The sequence below is a fragment of the Panthera leo genome, chromosome B4 (assembly GCF_018350215.1).
Source record: "Panthera leo isolate Ple1 chromosome B4, P.leo_Ple1_pat1.1, whole genome shotgun sequence".
In the NCBI taxonomy this organism is placed as follows: Eukaryota; Metazoa; Chordata; class Mammalia; order Carnivora; family Felidae; genus Panthera; species Panthera leo.
In genome coordinates, this window is record NC_056685.1 from 90899772 (window position 1) to 90918070 (window position 18299).

The 18299-nt window shown below is 39.5% G+C and overlaps 1 protein-coding gene across 3 annotated transcripts in view; it reads left to right on the forward strand.

Moving 5' to 3' along the window:
• IRAK3 (interleukin 1 receptor associated kinase 3) overlaps nt 1-18299 on the forward strand; it is a 60406-nt gene that overhangs the window by 17872 nt on the left and 24235 nt on the right. For all 3 annotated transcript variants that reach the window (XM_042947092.1, XM_042947091.1, XM_042947093.1), the window contains exons 3-8: nt 4449-4507; nt 5132-5186; nt 6451-6602; nt 10425-10489; nt 17003-17117; nt 17931-18049. In XM_042947092.1, the coding sequence (XP_042803026.1) occupies nt 4449-4507; nt 5132-5186; nt 6451-6602; nt 10425-10489; nt 17003-17117; nt 17931-18049 (565 nt within the window). The remainder of the gene's footprint in view (nt 1-4448; nt 4508-5131; nt 5187-6450; nt 6603-10424; nt 10490-17002; nt 17118-17930; nt 18050-18299) is intronic.

An 18299-nucleotide genomic window follows, 5' to 3' on the forward strand; every position in this document is an offset into this window, starting at 1 on the left:
AAATGATGTCTGGGGCTTATCTTTTATCTTCAGTGGTGTTTTTATGCCAGGGCCTCTAACTCTGCCTTACGAGTCTCATTTCACAGTGGCCTAATACCTCCCTCTATTTGTCTTATATGTTTCTGATGCTGTGTCATGACTTACACTTAAAAGCAACCTGATAAGGAAAGCTCATGAAACTTTTTCTGTTCATTCTTTATCAATAAAATAAGTTCCTAATGTCCCCTGTTCTGTTTACTCCACTTTAGATTTATTCACTTCAACAAGAATGATCCTGAGTGATCTTGGGTCTTACGTTACAGACTCAGGGCTCTTAGGCTGAAAATTCTTTTGAATCAGCATCCTTGTTCTTTTGGCTCTTTTGTCCAGAGGTATTTTTAGTTCCGTATATTTGCATGCAAATATACCTCTACCTTATCACCCCTACCTAGAAAAAATCCTGCGAAATTTGTACCAGAACACTGTACCTTCAGATTGACTTTTATATGCTTTTTACGTTTAATGGGATATTAGACAGTTCCCAATAGGCTCCCACTATGGTATTTCCCGTAAAACGTGGCTCATCTCTTTTGTCACTGTTTCCTCACTTGGTTTAGTCCCATGGAATGCTTCACTACGAAGCTGACTGACCAAGTAAAGTACAGTGACTCCCTGGACACTGTAAATGCACTGCCTTTTCATTCTCTGAGCCTTTTCCACCTGCTGAAACCACCCACACAACTTATCGTTCACAATATAAACTCACACCAATCTGATAGGACGCAGGGTTATGTTTTACATTTACAGATTCCGGAATAGATTTCAGGATACCTTTTCACTCTCTGTGTTGTTTATTTACACAGCAGAGAATGGTGTGGACTGTGAGTAGACGAAAATTTCACATCCTTGCTTGACTCCTGTTGCACGTGCAAAATTGATTTCATTTTTAAACGTAGGAGATTCGCTGATTGGTGGAAAGACAATTATTTACTGCCCTAGTATCAGGAGATAGGTAAATCTGAGATGAAGAGGAGGATAGCATTTTGGTCTGAGTCCTTTGCTGAGAAAATAGCATTATTTAATTGCAACTTGTTGAGTGGATGCTTTGAAACTAAATCTTTAAAATGTTAGTTGTTTAGCTTGTTCAAAGAAGCAGCGTGATGATTCATGGAAACCGTTAAGTGAGCCTAATGAACACGTGTCTCCTATGATAGCTACTCAATGAATTAGAAATTAGAGTTCCTAACTGAAAGTGCATAAAAAGATTTAGTCGTTGGGGCGCCTGGGTGGCGCAGTCGGTTAAGCGTCCGACTTCAGCCAGGTCGCGATCTCGCGGTCCGTGAGTTCGAGCCCCACGTCAGGCTCTGGGCTGATGGCTCGGAGCCTGGAGCCTGTTTCCAATTCTGTGTCTCCCTCTCTCTCTGCCCCTCCCCCGTTCATGCTCTGTCTCTCTCTGTCCCAAAAAAAAAAAAAAAAAAAAAAAAAAAAAGTTGAAAAAAAAAAAAAGATTTAGTCGTTGTTTGTTGCTCCCATGGACAGACTTACCAGTTATCCAAATAATCCATTATTTGCTCAAATATCCGTTTTTGCCTCCCTTCCCTTGAAATTGTCAGTTTGGTGGGATGGTTTTCATTTTAGAGAAGAGATCACTTTGTGGATTTGGAATTTCTTACAAGCCCTCCTGCGAAAAGTCTTGTATTTCCTCCCAGTCACTATTCCTGCGATTCAGGTGGCTGCCATTAGGTGTTTTCACATCCATAAAGCATTCCCTCATATCTCAGGACATAGCCTAGCTGTTCAAGAAACGAGAATCCTTACCTGCTTTCGTTATATTTCTGGTATGCCTGCTCTTACATATCACATTCTGCATTTATATTTCAATGGTCATAATTTTCTACTTTTGACATAAAATCCACAGTTTTCTTCAGGCTTCTTAGGAGAGCCATTTTGAATCTTCAATTTTATATGACAATGAATATTGCCTTCCTTTTTATGGGCAACAAAAGGACAATGACTTTTAGTGCCCTTAGTTCAAATTTTATTCTACACGATACTTCCCCATGATGTTTATTTCTTTTTCTTGCCTAATTGCCCTGGCTAGAACCTCTGGTATAAGGTTGAATAGAAGTGGCAAGATCAGACATTTTTTTCTTGTTCCTGATGTAAAGGGGAAAGCATTCAGTTTTTCATAATGATGTATGACATTATTTGTGGGCTTTTCACAGATACCCTTTATTAAATTGAGGGAATTCTCTTCTATTCCTTGGGTTTTTACGATAGGTTAGTGGATTTCATGGGTTTAGTTCTTCATTCTATTAATGTGGTGTATTACATTGGTTGATTTTCATATTGTAAGCCAATCTAGGATTCTCAAATGAATCCCACTTGATCATGGCATATAATCTTACATGTTTCTGGATTTACTTTGCTAATATTTCATTGAGGACTTGTTGTTGTTGTTGAAGACTTCTGCATCTATGTTCATAAGAGATATTGGACTATCGTTTTCCTGTGAAGTTTTACCTGGCATTGGTATTAGGATAATATTGGGTCTCATAGAATGATTTGGGAATTGTTTCCTCCTCTTCTATTTTGGAAAAATTTGTAAAGAACTGATGTTAAATTTTGTTTAAATATTTGATAGAATTCACCTGTGAATCCATTCAGGCCTGGGGTTTTGTGTGTAGGAAATCTTAAATTATTAATTCAGTCTCTTTCCTTGCAATAGGTCCATTCAGATTGTTTATTTCTTCTTGAGTTAGTTATGGCAGTTTGTGTCTTTCTAGGAATCTGTCTGTGCCATTTCAGTTATCTAATTTTTTTTTTAAGTTTATTTATTTATTTTGAGAGAGCACGCAAGTGGGGAAGGAGCAGAGAGAGGGAGAGAGAAAGCATCCCAAGCAGGCTCTGCACCTGCACAGAGCTGGATGCAGGGCTCAAACCCACGAACCTCAAGATCATGACCTGAGCTGAAATCAAGAGTCACTTAACTGACTGAGTCACACAGGTGCCCCTTAGTTATCTAATTTTTTACATGCAATGTTCATCATATTCTCTTACAATTCGTTTTATTTCTATAGGGTTGGTAGTGTGTCTCCTCTTTGTTTTTGGTTTTAGTAATTTGAGTCTCCTCTCTTTCTTGGTTAGTCTAGCTAAATCAGTTTTGTGATTATTCCAAAGAACCCCTTTGGTTTCATTGATTTTCTCTTTTGTTTTTATATTATCTATTTCATTTATTTCCACTGTAATCTTAATTCTTTCCTTCCTTTGCTTCCTTCAGTTTAGCACTTTCTTTTCTAGTTCCTTCGGTGAAAATTCAGGTTATTGATTTAAGATCCTTTTTCTTTTTTAAGGTAGGCATTTACAGCTATAAATTTCCTTTTAAGTGCTCCTTTTGCTACATCCCATAAGTTTTGGTATGTTGTGTTTTCACTTTCATTCATCTGAAAGTAGTTTATAATTTCCCTTGTGATTTCTTCTTGGATTCAGTGGTTATTTATGGACTTGTTCAATTTTCATGTATTTGTGAATTTCCCAAATTTCCTTCCATTACTGATTTCTATTTTAATTGCATTGTGGTCAGAGAATATGCTTTGTATGATTTCAGTCCTTCCAAATTTATTGAGGCTCATTTTATTGCTCAAGATATGGTCTATCCTGGAGACTGTTCAACATGCTCTTGTGAAGTTTTTGTATATTCTTTTGTTTTTGGATGGAATATTCTAGAGAATGTCTGCTAGATCTAGGCTTGTAGTTTGCTCAAGGAGGTCTGTTATTAATTGGTTATGCTTTGTTGCCAGTCCTCTAAGCAAAGTAGTTTTTTAAAACATTAGAATACAGTCAAAGAAAAACTAGAAGATGAAATAAAATTTTTCTGAAGTCTGAATCAAAATGTCAGATGTGACAGCAAGATACTTCAGGGTTTTCATCTTTTTCAGGAAGCTACATAGACTACCTCAATTCAAATAGAACATACAGAAGTTATGGTGTATATTTGGGGAGGGGTGATAGGTGTTTGTGGCTGATCACACACGCGCACACACACACACACACACACACACCCCTCTAATATCTTACGGCACAAGAGGGGATAAAAAATAAACTAACCTAAGGAGATATAATCCCATAATTATACAACTTTAAAATATATGGGCAAAAAGCTGATTCAATGTTGCTTTTTTCCTTTCAATTTTCTACTTTCTACTTTAATATTTTTAATGATGTCTATCAATAATGTAAGGTAGGTATTATACGTTAGGTAAACAAAAACATGTTTGAATAATATTTGATCATTACAAAGCTATTTACAGATGTTAATTTGTAACCATTCAAAGGGAATGCAACTGAACTTTAGAAATTAACACTACTAGCAAGGTGTTTATTTTCACAGTCTAAGAAAGGAAAAAAAAAACATGCTTATTAGAGACATAAAATTTTATCTGTATCTACCTCCCTTTCTTTCTTTTCAGGAGCACCCTTGAAGAGTCAGAGTCATCATGGAGATAGATTTCCAAACATGTTACCCAAGGTAGAGTGTATGTGCAGAGATAATGAACCTTGAACTCTGTTGCATATATAATTGAGCATGGGGGATGAAATTATCAGACAGAAAAATGATGGTTTGCAAGTACTTTTTTAAAACCAGTAAAGCTTTAGCTTTCTCGTTGCTTTGTTTAGTTGGGGATTCAGGAAACTAGAGATTTGTGGGAAAAGAGTGAAGAGCTTTCTCCTCTCAGTGATCTGTCATAGATAAGGCTTAGAACTGGTAAGAGTGCTGTGAGTTACGCATTTGTCTTAATTCAGCTTTTAATTTTCCTGTTCTACTTGGCATTTTGCATGTTGCTGTTGGTTTTTATGGGAACAAATAAATTGGCAGCGATCATTTTTTATAGCATTAGAAGTCATTTAAAATTGACTGTAACTATGACATTGATACTTGAGTTTTTGTAGTTAGTATGGAAGCTTTAAATGCATAAGGCAATGAATACTGTTGAATTAAATAAAGTAACTTCGCTTTCTACTAGCTTTCTTCTAAATTAGATTCTGCTCTATTGCACTGTATAGTCCAGGGGGAGCTTTGGATTTCTGTTAAGGTTCTGTTCTTTCTAGGCTTATGAAATGGAATTACTTCAGTATGTATTTCCTCTCTTAGGAAATAGCCAATGTCACAGTGGATAATGTTCTTATTCCTGAACATAATGAAAAAGGTAAAAAAAAATTTTTTTTTTTTACTTTAAATCATGCCTTGCTTTAAGTTAACTTACAGAGACAAATATCCAATGAACACATTAACTCTTCATTAATATGCAGGTTTAGGGTAAAATTTTCATGGATGTTGAAATACTTGCAGCTTTGACTGACACTAAGTTCTGATGGATGATATATTATTGTTATATTAAAAATCCACTGGCCAATGGAGAACATAATTGTGTTCTCTTCCCTGGGGGGGTTTTCGTACTTTCTGTTAGTGAAATTTGCATTTTTATGTGTCATAGGAAAACATTTAAAAATTACATTGGGTTTTATATAGTGTTAGAAATTGTGATAGCCCTTGCAGAGATCTTTAGAGACGTTTGTAGAGCAATGCCGAAGGTCACTATGAAAGTCTCATTATTTCCATATCACTTTTATTACTTTATTAGCAGGGAGAATAATTTAATTCTACCTGGGAATCCTTCTGATCAACGTTAATGGCTAGTTAAGGCTGCTTTGCCTCGTCTTTACCACCAGATCTGTACCTTCCTTGGTTCAAAAGAGAATTAGAGAAGTTGGATAAAATTTTGGTCCTTTAAGATTTAACAATAAGATGTAAATCAAACAGCAAATGTGGAAATATAGCCAAAATTGGGCTCTGAAGGATTTAGTTAAGCTTTTCCCCTTGGATATGTATTTGATTACCTTCTAAATGTTTTCTCCCAATCTCTGCTTTAGATGATTTTTTAAAAAGCTGAAGCATCTTCCTAATTTACTCTGAGGAAGTAAGTTAGAGATTTAGAGGATTTGGCTCATGAAAAATGATTCTATCAGTCATACTTGGAGAATATTGTTTAGTCATAACAAAGTTTCTACTTCCATAGGTTTTTTTTATTTTTAATGATTTTAGGTTCATAGTGAGTCAAAAGCAATCCATTGATCTAATGACAAAGAAGTGGAGTCCTGGAAAACTTTCCTCAACTGAGTTCTTCGGCTGACCTCTTTGGAAGGGTGATAGAATCACAGAACTATTATTCAGATATCTAAAAAGGCATTTGTTCTGTGGAATGGTGGGAGCCAGACCCAAGTAAATGTGCGGAGATGGGCTTCAGTTTTGGTTCCTGGGCCTTCTGCTCCTGGCTCTCTGCTGGGCTCTGAAGTATTTCTAATATGGAACTTATGGTTCTTTTTAATGATGATGTTGATTCTTAAAAAAAAAAAAAAAAGAAAGAAAGAAATGAAAAAGTAACTTATCTTCTCCCTACTTTCTGTCCTAAGGAATATTGTTTAAATCCTCCATCAGCTTTCAAAACATCAGAGATGGAACCAAAAATTTCCACAAAGACTTCCTAATTGGAGAAGGGGAGATTTTTGAGGTATACAGAGCAGAGATCCAAAACCGAACATATGCCATTAAATTATTTAAACAGGTATGGAAAGAATTACTATCACAGGATATCAGTTCCATTTATTTGCTCATATTTCATGCTAGAATGTGTCATTTTTCATCAACATTGGAAGGAGATATACTCGAAAATAAAATTTAATAAATGGAAATAAGATATATGACCTCAGGTGACTGGAGAAAAGACCATGAAATGAATGCCTGACTCGCAGGAATGTGGAAGTGAAATTCTTCCCATCCCCAGATGTGTCGAAGGAGAAAGGCTTTTCTGAAGAGCTGTGTAGGAGCTTGGCACTTTGCCTGTGCTGGTCTACTCCAGTTTTCTTGTGTTGTTTTGTTTTTTTTTTTGGTTTTGTTTTTAGGATGGGCCATGTCTCCTCCAGGCAGCTTCACAGGCTAAGCCCCAGATTGGTCTTTGGTGCTACTTTATAAATTATCGTTTATCACAGTTCAAGGGGGTGGGAAAGGGGAGGCTTCAAATAGAAGGAGCGAGGCAATGATCAGAGTTGGAGTTTAGGAGAAAGCTGAGTGACTGCAGCCAGTAAAGCAGAAAGGGTGTTGGGGTATCACACCCAGGAGTCAGGAAGAGACAGGTAGGCACACATACACCCAGAAGAACTGCTCTGCTGTTCTTCATCGTTAGTCAGCAGTCAATAAACATTCATTCAACTCTCTCTGTGAAATGGGTGCTGGGCAAGGATGAATAAGGCATCATTCCATCCTCCGGGAGCTCAGTCCTGTGGGGCAAACGGTCAGGTAAAGAAAGAAAAGATTAAGCTACGGGGTGAGAAGTAGTTGAGCCCAGATTTGCACAAGAGGTCATGGCAGCACAGAAAAGACAGCCAGGGCAGGGGCAGATCCAGCACCCAGAAGAGAGCCTGGCACAGAGGAAGTACTTGATAAACATTTCTGCAATAGACAAATGGGAAAAGCGAACAAAAGGAAGTGACCTCTCAGCTGGATTTTGAAAGCCCAGTAGAATTTTGGCGGGGAGCGAGGCATGGGAAGTGCTCTCTGGGTGGAAGAAATAGCAGGTGTAACAGCCTGGAGGTGCGTGTGTGCAAACATATGCCTTACTAATAACAGATCATTGGGTGGAGGGAACGTAGAGCAGGGGGTGGGAAGGTAATGGCAGATGACACGGGAAAGATGGCTCAAGTCGGTGGGTGGGTTTTAAGTGGGAGAGTGAAAGGATTAGGTTTGTGTTTTTGAGATGTAACTCTGAGCACAGGTTAGGTCATGGGCTGGAAGTCGGCAGAGGCATTAGAGCAGAGATGGCAAGGACTAGGCTGGAGGTGGATAGAGGGGGTTTTAGATGGGTAGGGAAGAGATGGATGGGACTTAAACCCATGTCCTCAAGCCTAACATTAGAGTCACCTCAGGAGCTTTTTTGAAATGATCCCTCAGCATCAGGTTAGGTCAGCATAGTGGTGGCAGGCATCCGTATTTTTTCAAAGCTCCCCACGTGGTTCGGATGTGTAGCCAGCGTTGAGAAGCCCCGCTCTGAGCTAGGGCAGAGGCAAGGAGAAGGTATGTCTAAGCCAGGAGATGAAATGGACCAAATCTCACGATCGGTGAGATAGGGCTGGGCAAATGGGGGAGAGGATGGATCTCGGGCGATTCCTCCTCTGCAGCTTAGATTATGGGGCCCTTTTTTTTCTTTAATTATTAACCTGATTTCTCCAGTCCTTACATAGCATTCTATACCCACTGATTTTATACGGACGTCTCAAGATTCCTGAGGAGACAAACGGTCTAATAAAGAAATGAAACACCATTCAACAAAGAGAATGTGGTTATCTAGAGGTGGCTTATCTGAAGCCTGTTTCCTAGGGCCAGTGTGTCCCAGTCCCATTTGTAGGTTCTCTTGGGGTTGAGCCCCACGGCCACCTCCCCAAAAGGTTCCAGCCCTCTCTCTACTTTCCTCTTCTCTCCATGGCTGCCACCAACTCACACTGGGAGTTTTTGTGAGGTTTTTGGAAGGTTTGGGGAGGTTTGGGGTTTTTTGTTTATTTATTTTTTATTCCAGGAGTCTGGCTTCAGAATGGAATGTCATTGCCTTTAGATCTCCTTTCCCTCCTGTCCTAGGGACAATGATCATTTCCTTGATTGCCTCCAACCCTTCTGGTATAGTTTTGGTGACCCTCCAATGTGCAGCCACAGCACCATAGCAATACCTCCTAATACTGGTTTCTTCATGCACCTCTCCCAATGGACTAGATGATGGTTTTTAAAGATCTTATTTATCTTTGTATCCCGGAGCCTTATTACAGAGCCTGGCCCATGGAAGTTGCTCAGTAAATGTTCGTTAGGTGAATTGAATGAAGCATGTGTGTATGTCCTTTTCGTGAATTTAGTTGCTGATCTCTAGGAGTAAAAGGACAGGAAGTAACAAAGTTACCAAAGGCCTAGACACCATACAAAGTCCTAAGTGTGTGCCTGTGTGTGTGTGTGCGTGCACACACACACACACACACACACACACACCGGGGAAAGATGGGAAATTTAATGAAGCCTTAGCCATAGAGCATTTGTTTCTAAAGAAACGTGGTTTTGTAAAATTGGAACATTAACTTCAGTAACCTTTCCTGGAGGGACTGAAGTGGGAAAGTGTACAAGATGCCTTAGATGGGTGCGACCAGATCGCCTGGAGACCTTAAAATACAGATTCTGGTTGAGCACACCTGGGCAGGGACCTGAGAGTCAGCATTTCTTACCAGCTCCCCGTGAAGCTGATGTTCCTTGTGCACAGACCCAAACTTTGAGAGTTAAGCTAGGTTAGCATGAACACAAAAACTAACCCCTTCATTTTTCAGATTAAGAAAACAACGATCTCAGGGAGGTTAAGTGACAAAAAGTCACAAATATTGCGTGTTAGAAATAAGACTGAGACCAAATCCACCTGGCTCCCAGGACAATGGTATTTTAAAATGTAAATTCTCATAAAGTGGTCCGCGAAAATGATTTGTTAGCCTCGTTTATTGTTTCTGACTTCCTGGATTAACTTGGAAAATAGCTTCCAGAATTCCTGTTGGATTTCTCTCCCTTTCTTCCTGAGAACAGAGCTCTAAAAACCCTGCCCTGTCTTGCAATTTACAAATGATAGAAACTTACAGCTGATGGAGCCTAACAATGTACTTAACTCTTTCGTGGTGGAAGTTAGGATCTTGAGATACAGAGACGCGCAGCGACATAAGGTTTATAAACTAAAGCCATCACGAACAATACCAGGGACAGAGTAGGCGCTCATACAATATTACTGAATTCATTAATGTATTCAATAAATATTCCTGTGTCAGGCACTGGGCTAGCTTCTGAAGATTCTTTGAAGTAAGGAGTTACGTTTTTCAATTTCTTAGTAAGTCCACCATTTCAAAATTAATATAAAGGTAAACCTGAATCGACATATCCAAATGACCCAAATCATAAATACCAAATTGGAGAAATCCCCTTCTAACCAGAATACAGCTATCACAAACTGGATCCTTTGTGAGACCAAGTAGGGCATTTCTGTCATGGGATTTTCTTTGAATACATATAATATTTTTAAATGTATGTAAATGTGTACAAAATATGGTAAAAGGGTTCGAATGTAAAATATGGCAACATAATACAGTGCAGGAAAAACTTCTAACTCAAGAGCAGTGGTTAGAAATCTGTTTGGGAGTTAATGGATTTTTGAAAATCTGATGAAAGCTAAGGATCCTCTCCCCGGTAAAAGAATTATATTCATTTACATCAAAAAGGTCAGCTGGTCTCAGGAAGACTGTAGACCCTGGTTTACAAATCCCAGAAACAGAGATCCTTTCCTTAATTTTGTTTTCTTATTTTTCTCCATGATATTTAGGAGAAAAAAATGCAGTGTAAGAAACAATGGAAGCAGTTTTTATCTGAGCTTGAAGTTTTACTACTGTGAGTATATTTGGTCTGGAATTTCTGCCTCTGTGCCTGGTTTTCATCTTTGTGCATCTTTGATTCTATAACACAGTGCTTGGCATGGTGGGCATGTAATAAAGGTGGGTTGGATATTAGGACTTTGGGTAAATTTTTGACATCTGCTTTAGTATATTCTTCAGAACACATTTTAAAATAGACCATTCACATAATTCACTTGAATATATTTTAACAAGGAACTGTCACAAGGAAGTGGATTAAATCATGTGTGACTAACATGGCTGAATGTAAAATAACTCCTCGAACGTTAGAATTGTATCTATTTTACCATTCCCCCCTTCCTTAGAGACACTTTAGTCAAGAAACTTCTGTCAGTATAACCGTCTTCGGGAAGAGCATTTAGACAGAGAAATCAAGTGCTTTTGATGTGCGTATTGTTTTCTGGGATTTCATTCATGAGCCCAGGAGTCCTCAGAGACAAGCTAAAATGACTTCATTTTCATATATATTCATAACTGCAGCTGTGCGGCTGTCCAGCCGGCTCATCGGAGGTCCTTAACCCTACAGACTTCACTCGGCACCCTTTGTGAAAAGAAATGTTCTTTTCAGATGTTTTCTAAACCAATATGTGAAATGGTTGTGGAAGAGAAGTCATTGTGCTAAATCCTGCTTTTGTACCCTGGGCCAGCAATCAAAACATTAGAGTTCTAATCAGAAAAACTTAATGCATACCATTTAGTCAACAAGAAACTAAAGCCAACATTGTAATCGTAGATTTCTACGTTTAAGCTGTATTTATTTGCTAATGAACAAGTAACAAATTGAAATATTTCAGAATTCCAAAAGTGCCAAAGGGTAAACCAAGAAAAGGAGTTTTCCACTATTGTCTTTAACCACCCAGCTGATTGTCCCGAGGCAGCAGTCATCAGTTTTTTGTAGATCTTCCCAGAGATCTAAAATATGGCAACATAATACAGTGCACGAGAAACTTCTAACTCAAGAGCGGTGGTTAGAAATCTGTTTGGGAGTTAACGGGTTTTTGAAAATCTGATGAAAGCTTAAGATCCTCTTCCCGGAAAAAGGTTTATATGCATTTACATCAAATAAGTATATATGTATTTTTTTCTCTCCTTTTTTTTTATTTCTTTTGAGAGAGAGAGAGCGTGGGAGCACATGCATATGCGTGTGCAGGAGCAGGGGAGGGGCAGAGAGAGAGAGGGAGAGAGAGAATTCCAAGAAGGCTCTGCGCTGTCAGTACAGAGCCCAGTGCAAGGCTCAAACCGTGAGATATGACCTGAACCAAAATCAAGACTTGGACATTTAACTGACTGAGCTGCCCAGGTGCCTCTGTATTTTGTTTTCTTATTTTCCCATCAGAGGTAGCATAAATATACTGTTCACGTTGCTTATTTTAGTATTCTGTTGTGTTCCTGTACTGTAATTTGAATAACCATTCTTATATTAACAGAGTTTTAGATTTTTTTCTAATCTTTTAATGTTAGAAAATAATGCTGCAGGGGCACCTGGGTGGCTCAGTCGGTTAAGTATCTGACTTCGGCTCAGGTCACGATCTCACGGTTCATGAGTTCGAGCCCCACGTCAGGCTCTGTGCTAACTGCTCAGAGCCTGGAGCCTGCTTCAAATTCTGTGTCTCCCTCTCTCTCTGCCCCTCCCCTGCTAGCGCTCTGTCTCTGTCTCTGTCTTCTCTCAAAAATAAATAAACATTAAAAAAGAAAAAAGAAAAGAATGCTGCAACATGAAAAGCTTATTTTTTTTAATTTATTTTTTAAATATTTAATTTATTTTTTAAGGCTCCACACCCACTGTGGGGCATCACGACTCCAAGATCAAGAGTCACATGTTCTACTGACTAAGCCAGCCAGGCACCCCAGAAAAGCTTGTATATATGTTATTTTGTAACTGTTTGAGTAGATCTAAGTTCCCATAAATAAAATTACAGGGTCAAATGGTTACACGCATTACATAATACCAAATTGTCCTCCCAAAGAAGTTATAAAAATTTATACCTACACTAGGCATATATGAATGCCTCATTCACCATATTTTTGCCAACATAGTATTTTTTTTAATGTTTATTTTTGAGAGAGAGGGTGAGTGGGGAAGGGGCAGAGAGAGAAGGACACACAGGATCTGAAGCAGGCCCTGCACTGACTGCAGAGAGCCCGATGTGAGGCTCAAACCCGCAAACTCATGATCTGAGCCTAAGTTGGACACTCAACTCATTGAGCCACCCAGGCGCCCTACAAACCGTTTATTCTTAACTTTTAATTTTTGCCAATGTGCTAGGTGAAAATGGTTTCTTAATGTGCTTTAAATTTCTTTTTTTTATTATGAGTGAATCTTTTCACATGTTAAGAGACATATTTCCTTTTCTGTGAAATACCTGATGCTATTCTTTGCCCATTTTTTTAACAGTTAGGCTGTTATTTTTCTTCATGACTTGTAGAAGCATTTTATATATTAGAGAAAATTAGCCTTAGTCTTATGTTATGAAATACAAATTTTTTACCAGATTGACATTTGTCTTTGCCTATTCTAGTCTTTGCTATGTGGAAATGGTTTTAATGTAGTTGAATTTAATCTGTTCTTTCTTTTATGGATTCTGGGTTTTATATCACAGTTTCTAAGACCTTCCCCAGTGAAAGGTTATCAAATAATTCTACCATGGTTTTGCCAAGTACTTTTATGATTTCATTTTTTACATTTATATCTCTTAGCCATTTGGATTTATTCTGGTGAGGTGTTTATATATGACTTTTAAGAGAATTAACAGCTCCATGATGTTGAATATTCTTGGTGTGATATTTTTATTCTTTATACTGCTAATATTTATTTAGTTTTAGGCTTAATACCAAATACATTACACGTATTAATTCTGCAGTCCTCACAGCAATCCTGTGAGGTAAATACTGCCATTATCCCCATCGTACAGATGGGGAAACTGAGGTAGATCCTACCTTTTGGAGAAGGCCCAACTCATTTCCTAAATCACTTTCAATCTTCTCCTTCTCAGATATTTATTAATGAATAAATCAGATGTAGCCCTCTCCTCTCAGAACATGCTGGCTGAAGTGGGATTAGGAGGGACGCACATAAGTAAACAGGCAATTTCAGTAAACTAAGTGATAGGATGGGCAAGTACAGAGCACTGAGGGTGGAGAAAATGGTAGCCCGGGGCGGGGGGAGGGGGGGCAGCAGTATAGCCTTCTAGGAAAAAGTAACATCTAGGCTGAGACCTGAGGGTGAGTTTTTTAAGTTCAATAGTAAGGAAGTGTGTAACCCCTGTCCCTTAAACAGAATTGTGAAGTCCTTGGGATGTGGCTTCTGATTCCTTTTTTCCCTCCTTTCCCAAGGGGAGGGAAGGGAGCTAATAATTTTTGAGGACCTAACACCTGGCTAAACAGTTAACTTTTCGTTTAATTTTCATGAGGACCTTGGGAAGTGACATTTTAATTATTGTGTAGAGTTGAAGAATATTAGTCTGCTGGGGCTTCTGTCACAAAAGAGACAGGGTGACTTACACAAAAGAAATTTATTTCTCACAGTTCTGGAGGCTGAGAAATCCAAGATCAAGGCAGATTTGGTTCTTGATGAGGGCGCGCTTCCTCGCATGTAGACAACTGCCTTCTAATTCTGTCCTGACATGGTGGAGAGGGAGGGAGCTGACTCTCCAGTGTTTCTTCTAATAAGGGCACTCATCCCATCATCCCATCATGAGGGATCCAACCCTAACCCCGACTACCTCCCGCAAGCCTCATCTCCAAGCACCTTTACATTGGAAGTTAGGGCTTTAACAGGTGAACTGGGTCAGGGGGTAGCGAGTGGGGGGAGAGACACAATTCAGACCATAGCAAAGAAAGAGTCTCACAGAGATTAAATGACTTGCCCAAGTTCACACAGCTGATAAAAAGAAGACCAGAGATTCAAACCCAGGTTTGTCTGTCGTTCAAGTCTGTCCAGTCTGCCACATGGTGGTGCCTCACACTGTGTTTATCTGACACTCACAAATGCTGATTGAATTGATTTTCAAGGTGTTGTATCAGGGGCACCTGGGTGGCTCAGTTGGTTAAACATCTGACTTTGGCTCAGGTCATGATCTCACTGGTCCTGAGTTTGAGTCCCGTGTTGGGTCTGTGCTGACAGTTCAGAGCCTAGAGCTTGTTTCAGATTCTGTGTGTGTGTGTCCCCCGCTCCCCCAAATACATAAACATTTACAAAAAGGTATTGTGTCTGCTGACCTTCAGACCTATATAATCTAAAATCCCACTGACTTAAAAATTTGTAGCGAAAGGTGGATGAGAAGGGTCTATAGATGCAAAACCAGCAGTGTTTATGGCTGTGCCATGTTCCATACCTCACAAACTTATACAGTGTCCATTTTACTGCTAGATTGGCAATATCTAAAAATAAGCAAATGGTCATTTCTGCCCTGTGAGCGAGAGAGCAGAGAACCAGGGCCATGACTGTGTCTGTACGAGGTCTGCTAGCTGCTTTCCAAAAGACTTTTTATCTCTTTAAATTATTTTAAGGTTACCAGGTAGTGGTATAGATGAGTTTTTTAGGCAGCCAAATACACCAGCTCCGTTCCTTTTCAGTCCATTGTGTTGCATTTTATAGATATGGTCTGAATTGTAATAGGGGTAGGGATCTTGTACACACACATACACACAAAACTTCCTTCTTTATGATAGGAGGAATAAAAGAAATCTGAAGCCATGTGTGAGTGTGTGTGTGTGTGTGTGTGTGTGTGTGTGTGTGTTTTATAGGAAGGTTTTGCTATTGAAGAAACTAAATAAGAGGCCTTTGTAAATAGAATCTTACAAAAAACCAACCTTATTTTTTTTTTAATTTAATGTTTACTTATTTTTGAGACAGAGAGAGACACAGCATGAATGGGGGAGGGTCAGAGAGAGAGGGAGACACAGAATCCGAAACAGGCTCCAGGCTCTGAGCTGGCAGCACAGAGCCCGACGTGGGGCTCGAACTCACGGATCGCGAGATCATGACCTGAGCCGAAGTCGGCCGCTCAACCGACTGAGCCACCCAGGCACCCCAACCAACCTTATTTTAATATCCCCAAGCATGCCTAGAACATAATAGGTAGTCAATAAGTAATTGAACTGAGATCACAGGTGAATTTCACATTTTATGTTTCATGTTTGTTACCTGAGTTCCATTGGTTTTCACAGTGATGATACAGGCATTCGAGAAACAGGGTTTTAAAGGAAAAGAGGCTGAAAATGTAGGCTACACTGACATAGAACTCTGTCATTTAAAATCTTTTTTTTAATGTTTATTGTTGAGAGAGAGAGAGAGACAGAGTGCAAGTGGGGGAAGAGCCGAGAGACAGGAAGACACAGAATCTGAAGCAGGCTCCAGGCTCTGAGCTGTCAGCACAGAGCCCGATATGGGGCTCGAACCCATGACCCAAACTGAAGTTGGATGCTTAAACAACGGAGCCACCCAGGCGCCCCAGAACTCTGTCATTTAAAAATCAGTGATATATTTGGGGCACCTGGCTGGCCCAGTTGGTGGAGCATGTGACTCTTGATCTTGGGATTGTGAGTTCAAGCCCCACGTTTGATGTAGAGATTACTTAAAAATAAACTCGTTAGGGGCTCCTGGATGGCTCAATCTGTTGGGCGTCTGACTCTTGATTGCAGCTCAGGTCATGCATGATCTCAAGGTAAGTGGGGTGGAGCCACATGGTAGGCTCTGTGCTGACAGTGCAGAGCCTGCTTGGGACACTCCCTCCCCTCTCTCTCTGTCCCTCCTCCACTCATGTGTGTGCACACACTCTCTCTCAAAATGAATAAACATTTTAAGAAATCTTCAATAATAAATAAATACATGCATACAATAAAAATCAGTGATATGTTCTTCAACATCAGACTTTACTAACCACATGGATTTTAGGTAACTATAAAGCTTTATGAAGATCCTGGATGTCGTCTCTAGTCGTGTGACTGGTGCCTAGCACAGAATCTGACATAGTAATACTCACTAAATGAACGAACTAAATGAATGAAAAATAGTCTCCTGTACTCTTCTATTTTGGTGATTTAGACAGTATACTTCAAGCAATGAAATGAATAGTCTCAGTTGTATTATCTTTATTTAATAAATAAGTTACATCGGCTTTCATATTGATAAACATAGTTTATTATATTAGAGAGTATTGTCTATTTCTTCTAAAGTTCCCAAGACTCCCAAATCTTAAGGAATCGTCACTTTCTTAACTTTTCTGTCTTATAGTTGGATATTTTATTTATAGTTGCATGATCACAACTAATCAAAGAATGTCTAGTATTTGTCAGAACGCTTTAGACCAATTTGGAAAACAGATCTGTGTCATGTCATGTGTCCAGTGAGATTACTTTTCCCTTGGCCAAATTTATATTTTGCTTTAGACCTATTCCCCATTCCCACCTTATCACCCCCAAACCACAGCACTGTTCATTTCCTATTTGAATGAACAATTTGATGGATTTAAAAATCTTTTGTTTCAAGGTTCCATCATCCAAACATACTGGAGTTGACTGCGTATTTTACAGAGAGTGAGAAGTTCTGCCTTGTTTATCCATATATGAGAAATGGATCACTTTTTGACAGATTGCAGTGTGTAGTAAGTCGGACCTATTGCTCTCCCCAACTCTCTGACCCCCTGAAACCCTGAGGGAGCTGCTGAAATCTCCTGAGATCCAGGAGCCAACATGTGTTCACAGGAGGGGATAGCCAACAATGGGTTCCCCAAGGAAGTAGAGGACTTTTCCATGAATTAATATTTTACTCTTAAAAACAACTGCATAAATACCTGAGTTATTGTGTGTTGTGCAACATGGTGGCCAAAAGATTTGCCAGATCCTTACTTCTTATTGATTCCATATCTTCAATGAGTTTACATGAACTACTCTTGTTTCTTACATAATTTTTATTTGCATAACTTTACACAAAATACCATTCAATACGTAGGGTAAACATAAAGGCAATGCAGACTCCTTAAAGAGAAGAAGGTTGAATTAATGCCTTGATTCCCCGTATTTGTGAAAGATAAGTTTAACAAGTCATTCTGAACAGGTGACGTTTCAGTTAGGGTCAGAATAAAAACAGATTGTTTTCCGTTACCCACACTATTATGCCACAAATACTTTTAAAATCTTACTTAATGAACTTACAAACATAGTTACCTTCCTAACCGTATTTTGACTAAGCTAAGGTTCAAATTATTGGGTATTTCCATTACCAATGGAAAGCTGTAAAGAGGACTAGAATCACTGGTAGAGGAAAACCCATCTTGAATCACAAATAGGTTATGGGAAACCAAAAGGTTCATTCACCCACCTTACCCCGCCTCACCATCTGCCTCTCTTCTGGCATACTTCTATGTAATGTGCACCCGTGTGTTTTGCTCCCAGACCAACTACCGTTGTCTTTTTAGGGTAACACAGCCCCACTGTCTTGGCACATTCGGATCAGTGTTTTAATAGGAACCTCCAGAGCCATTCAGTATTTGCACAACACGGAGCCATGCTCGGTCATCTGTGGCAGTGTATCCAGGTAAGTTGTCTCAGAGCTTGGCTTGCACCTGACAGCCCCTTTCAGCATCACAGGGGAGTCATGCCTCACACTCTTTTCTACCTGCAGTTTCCCTGATATGTACGTGTGTTTAAGGATTAAGAGTGCTCACCTGGGGCGCCTGGGTGGCTCAGTCCGTTAAGCGTCCGACTTCGGCTCAGGTCATGATCTCGCGGTTTGTGGGTTTGAGCCCCGCGTCGGGCTCTGTGCTGACAGCTCGGAGCCTGGAGCC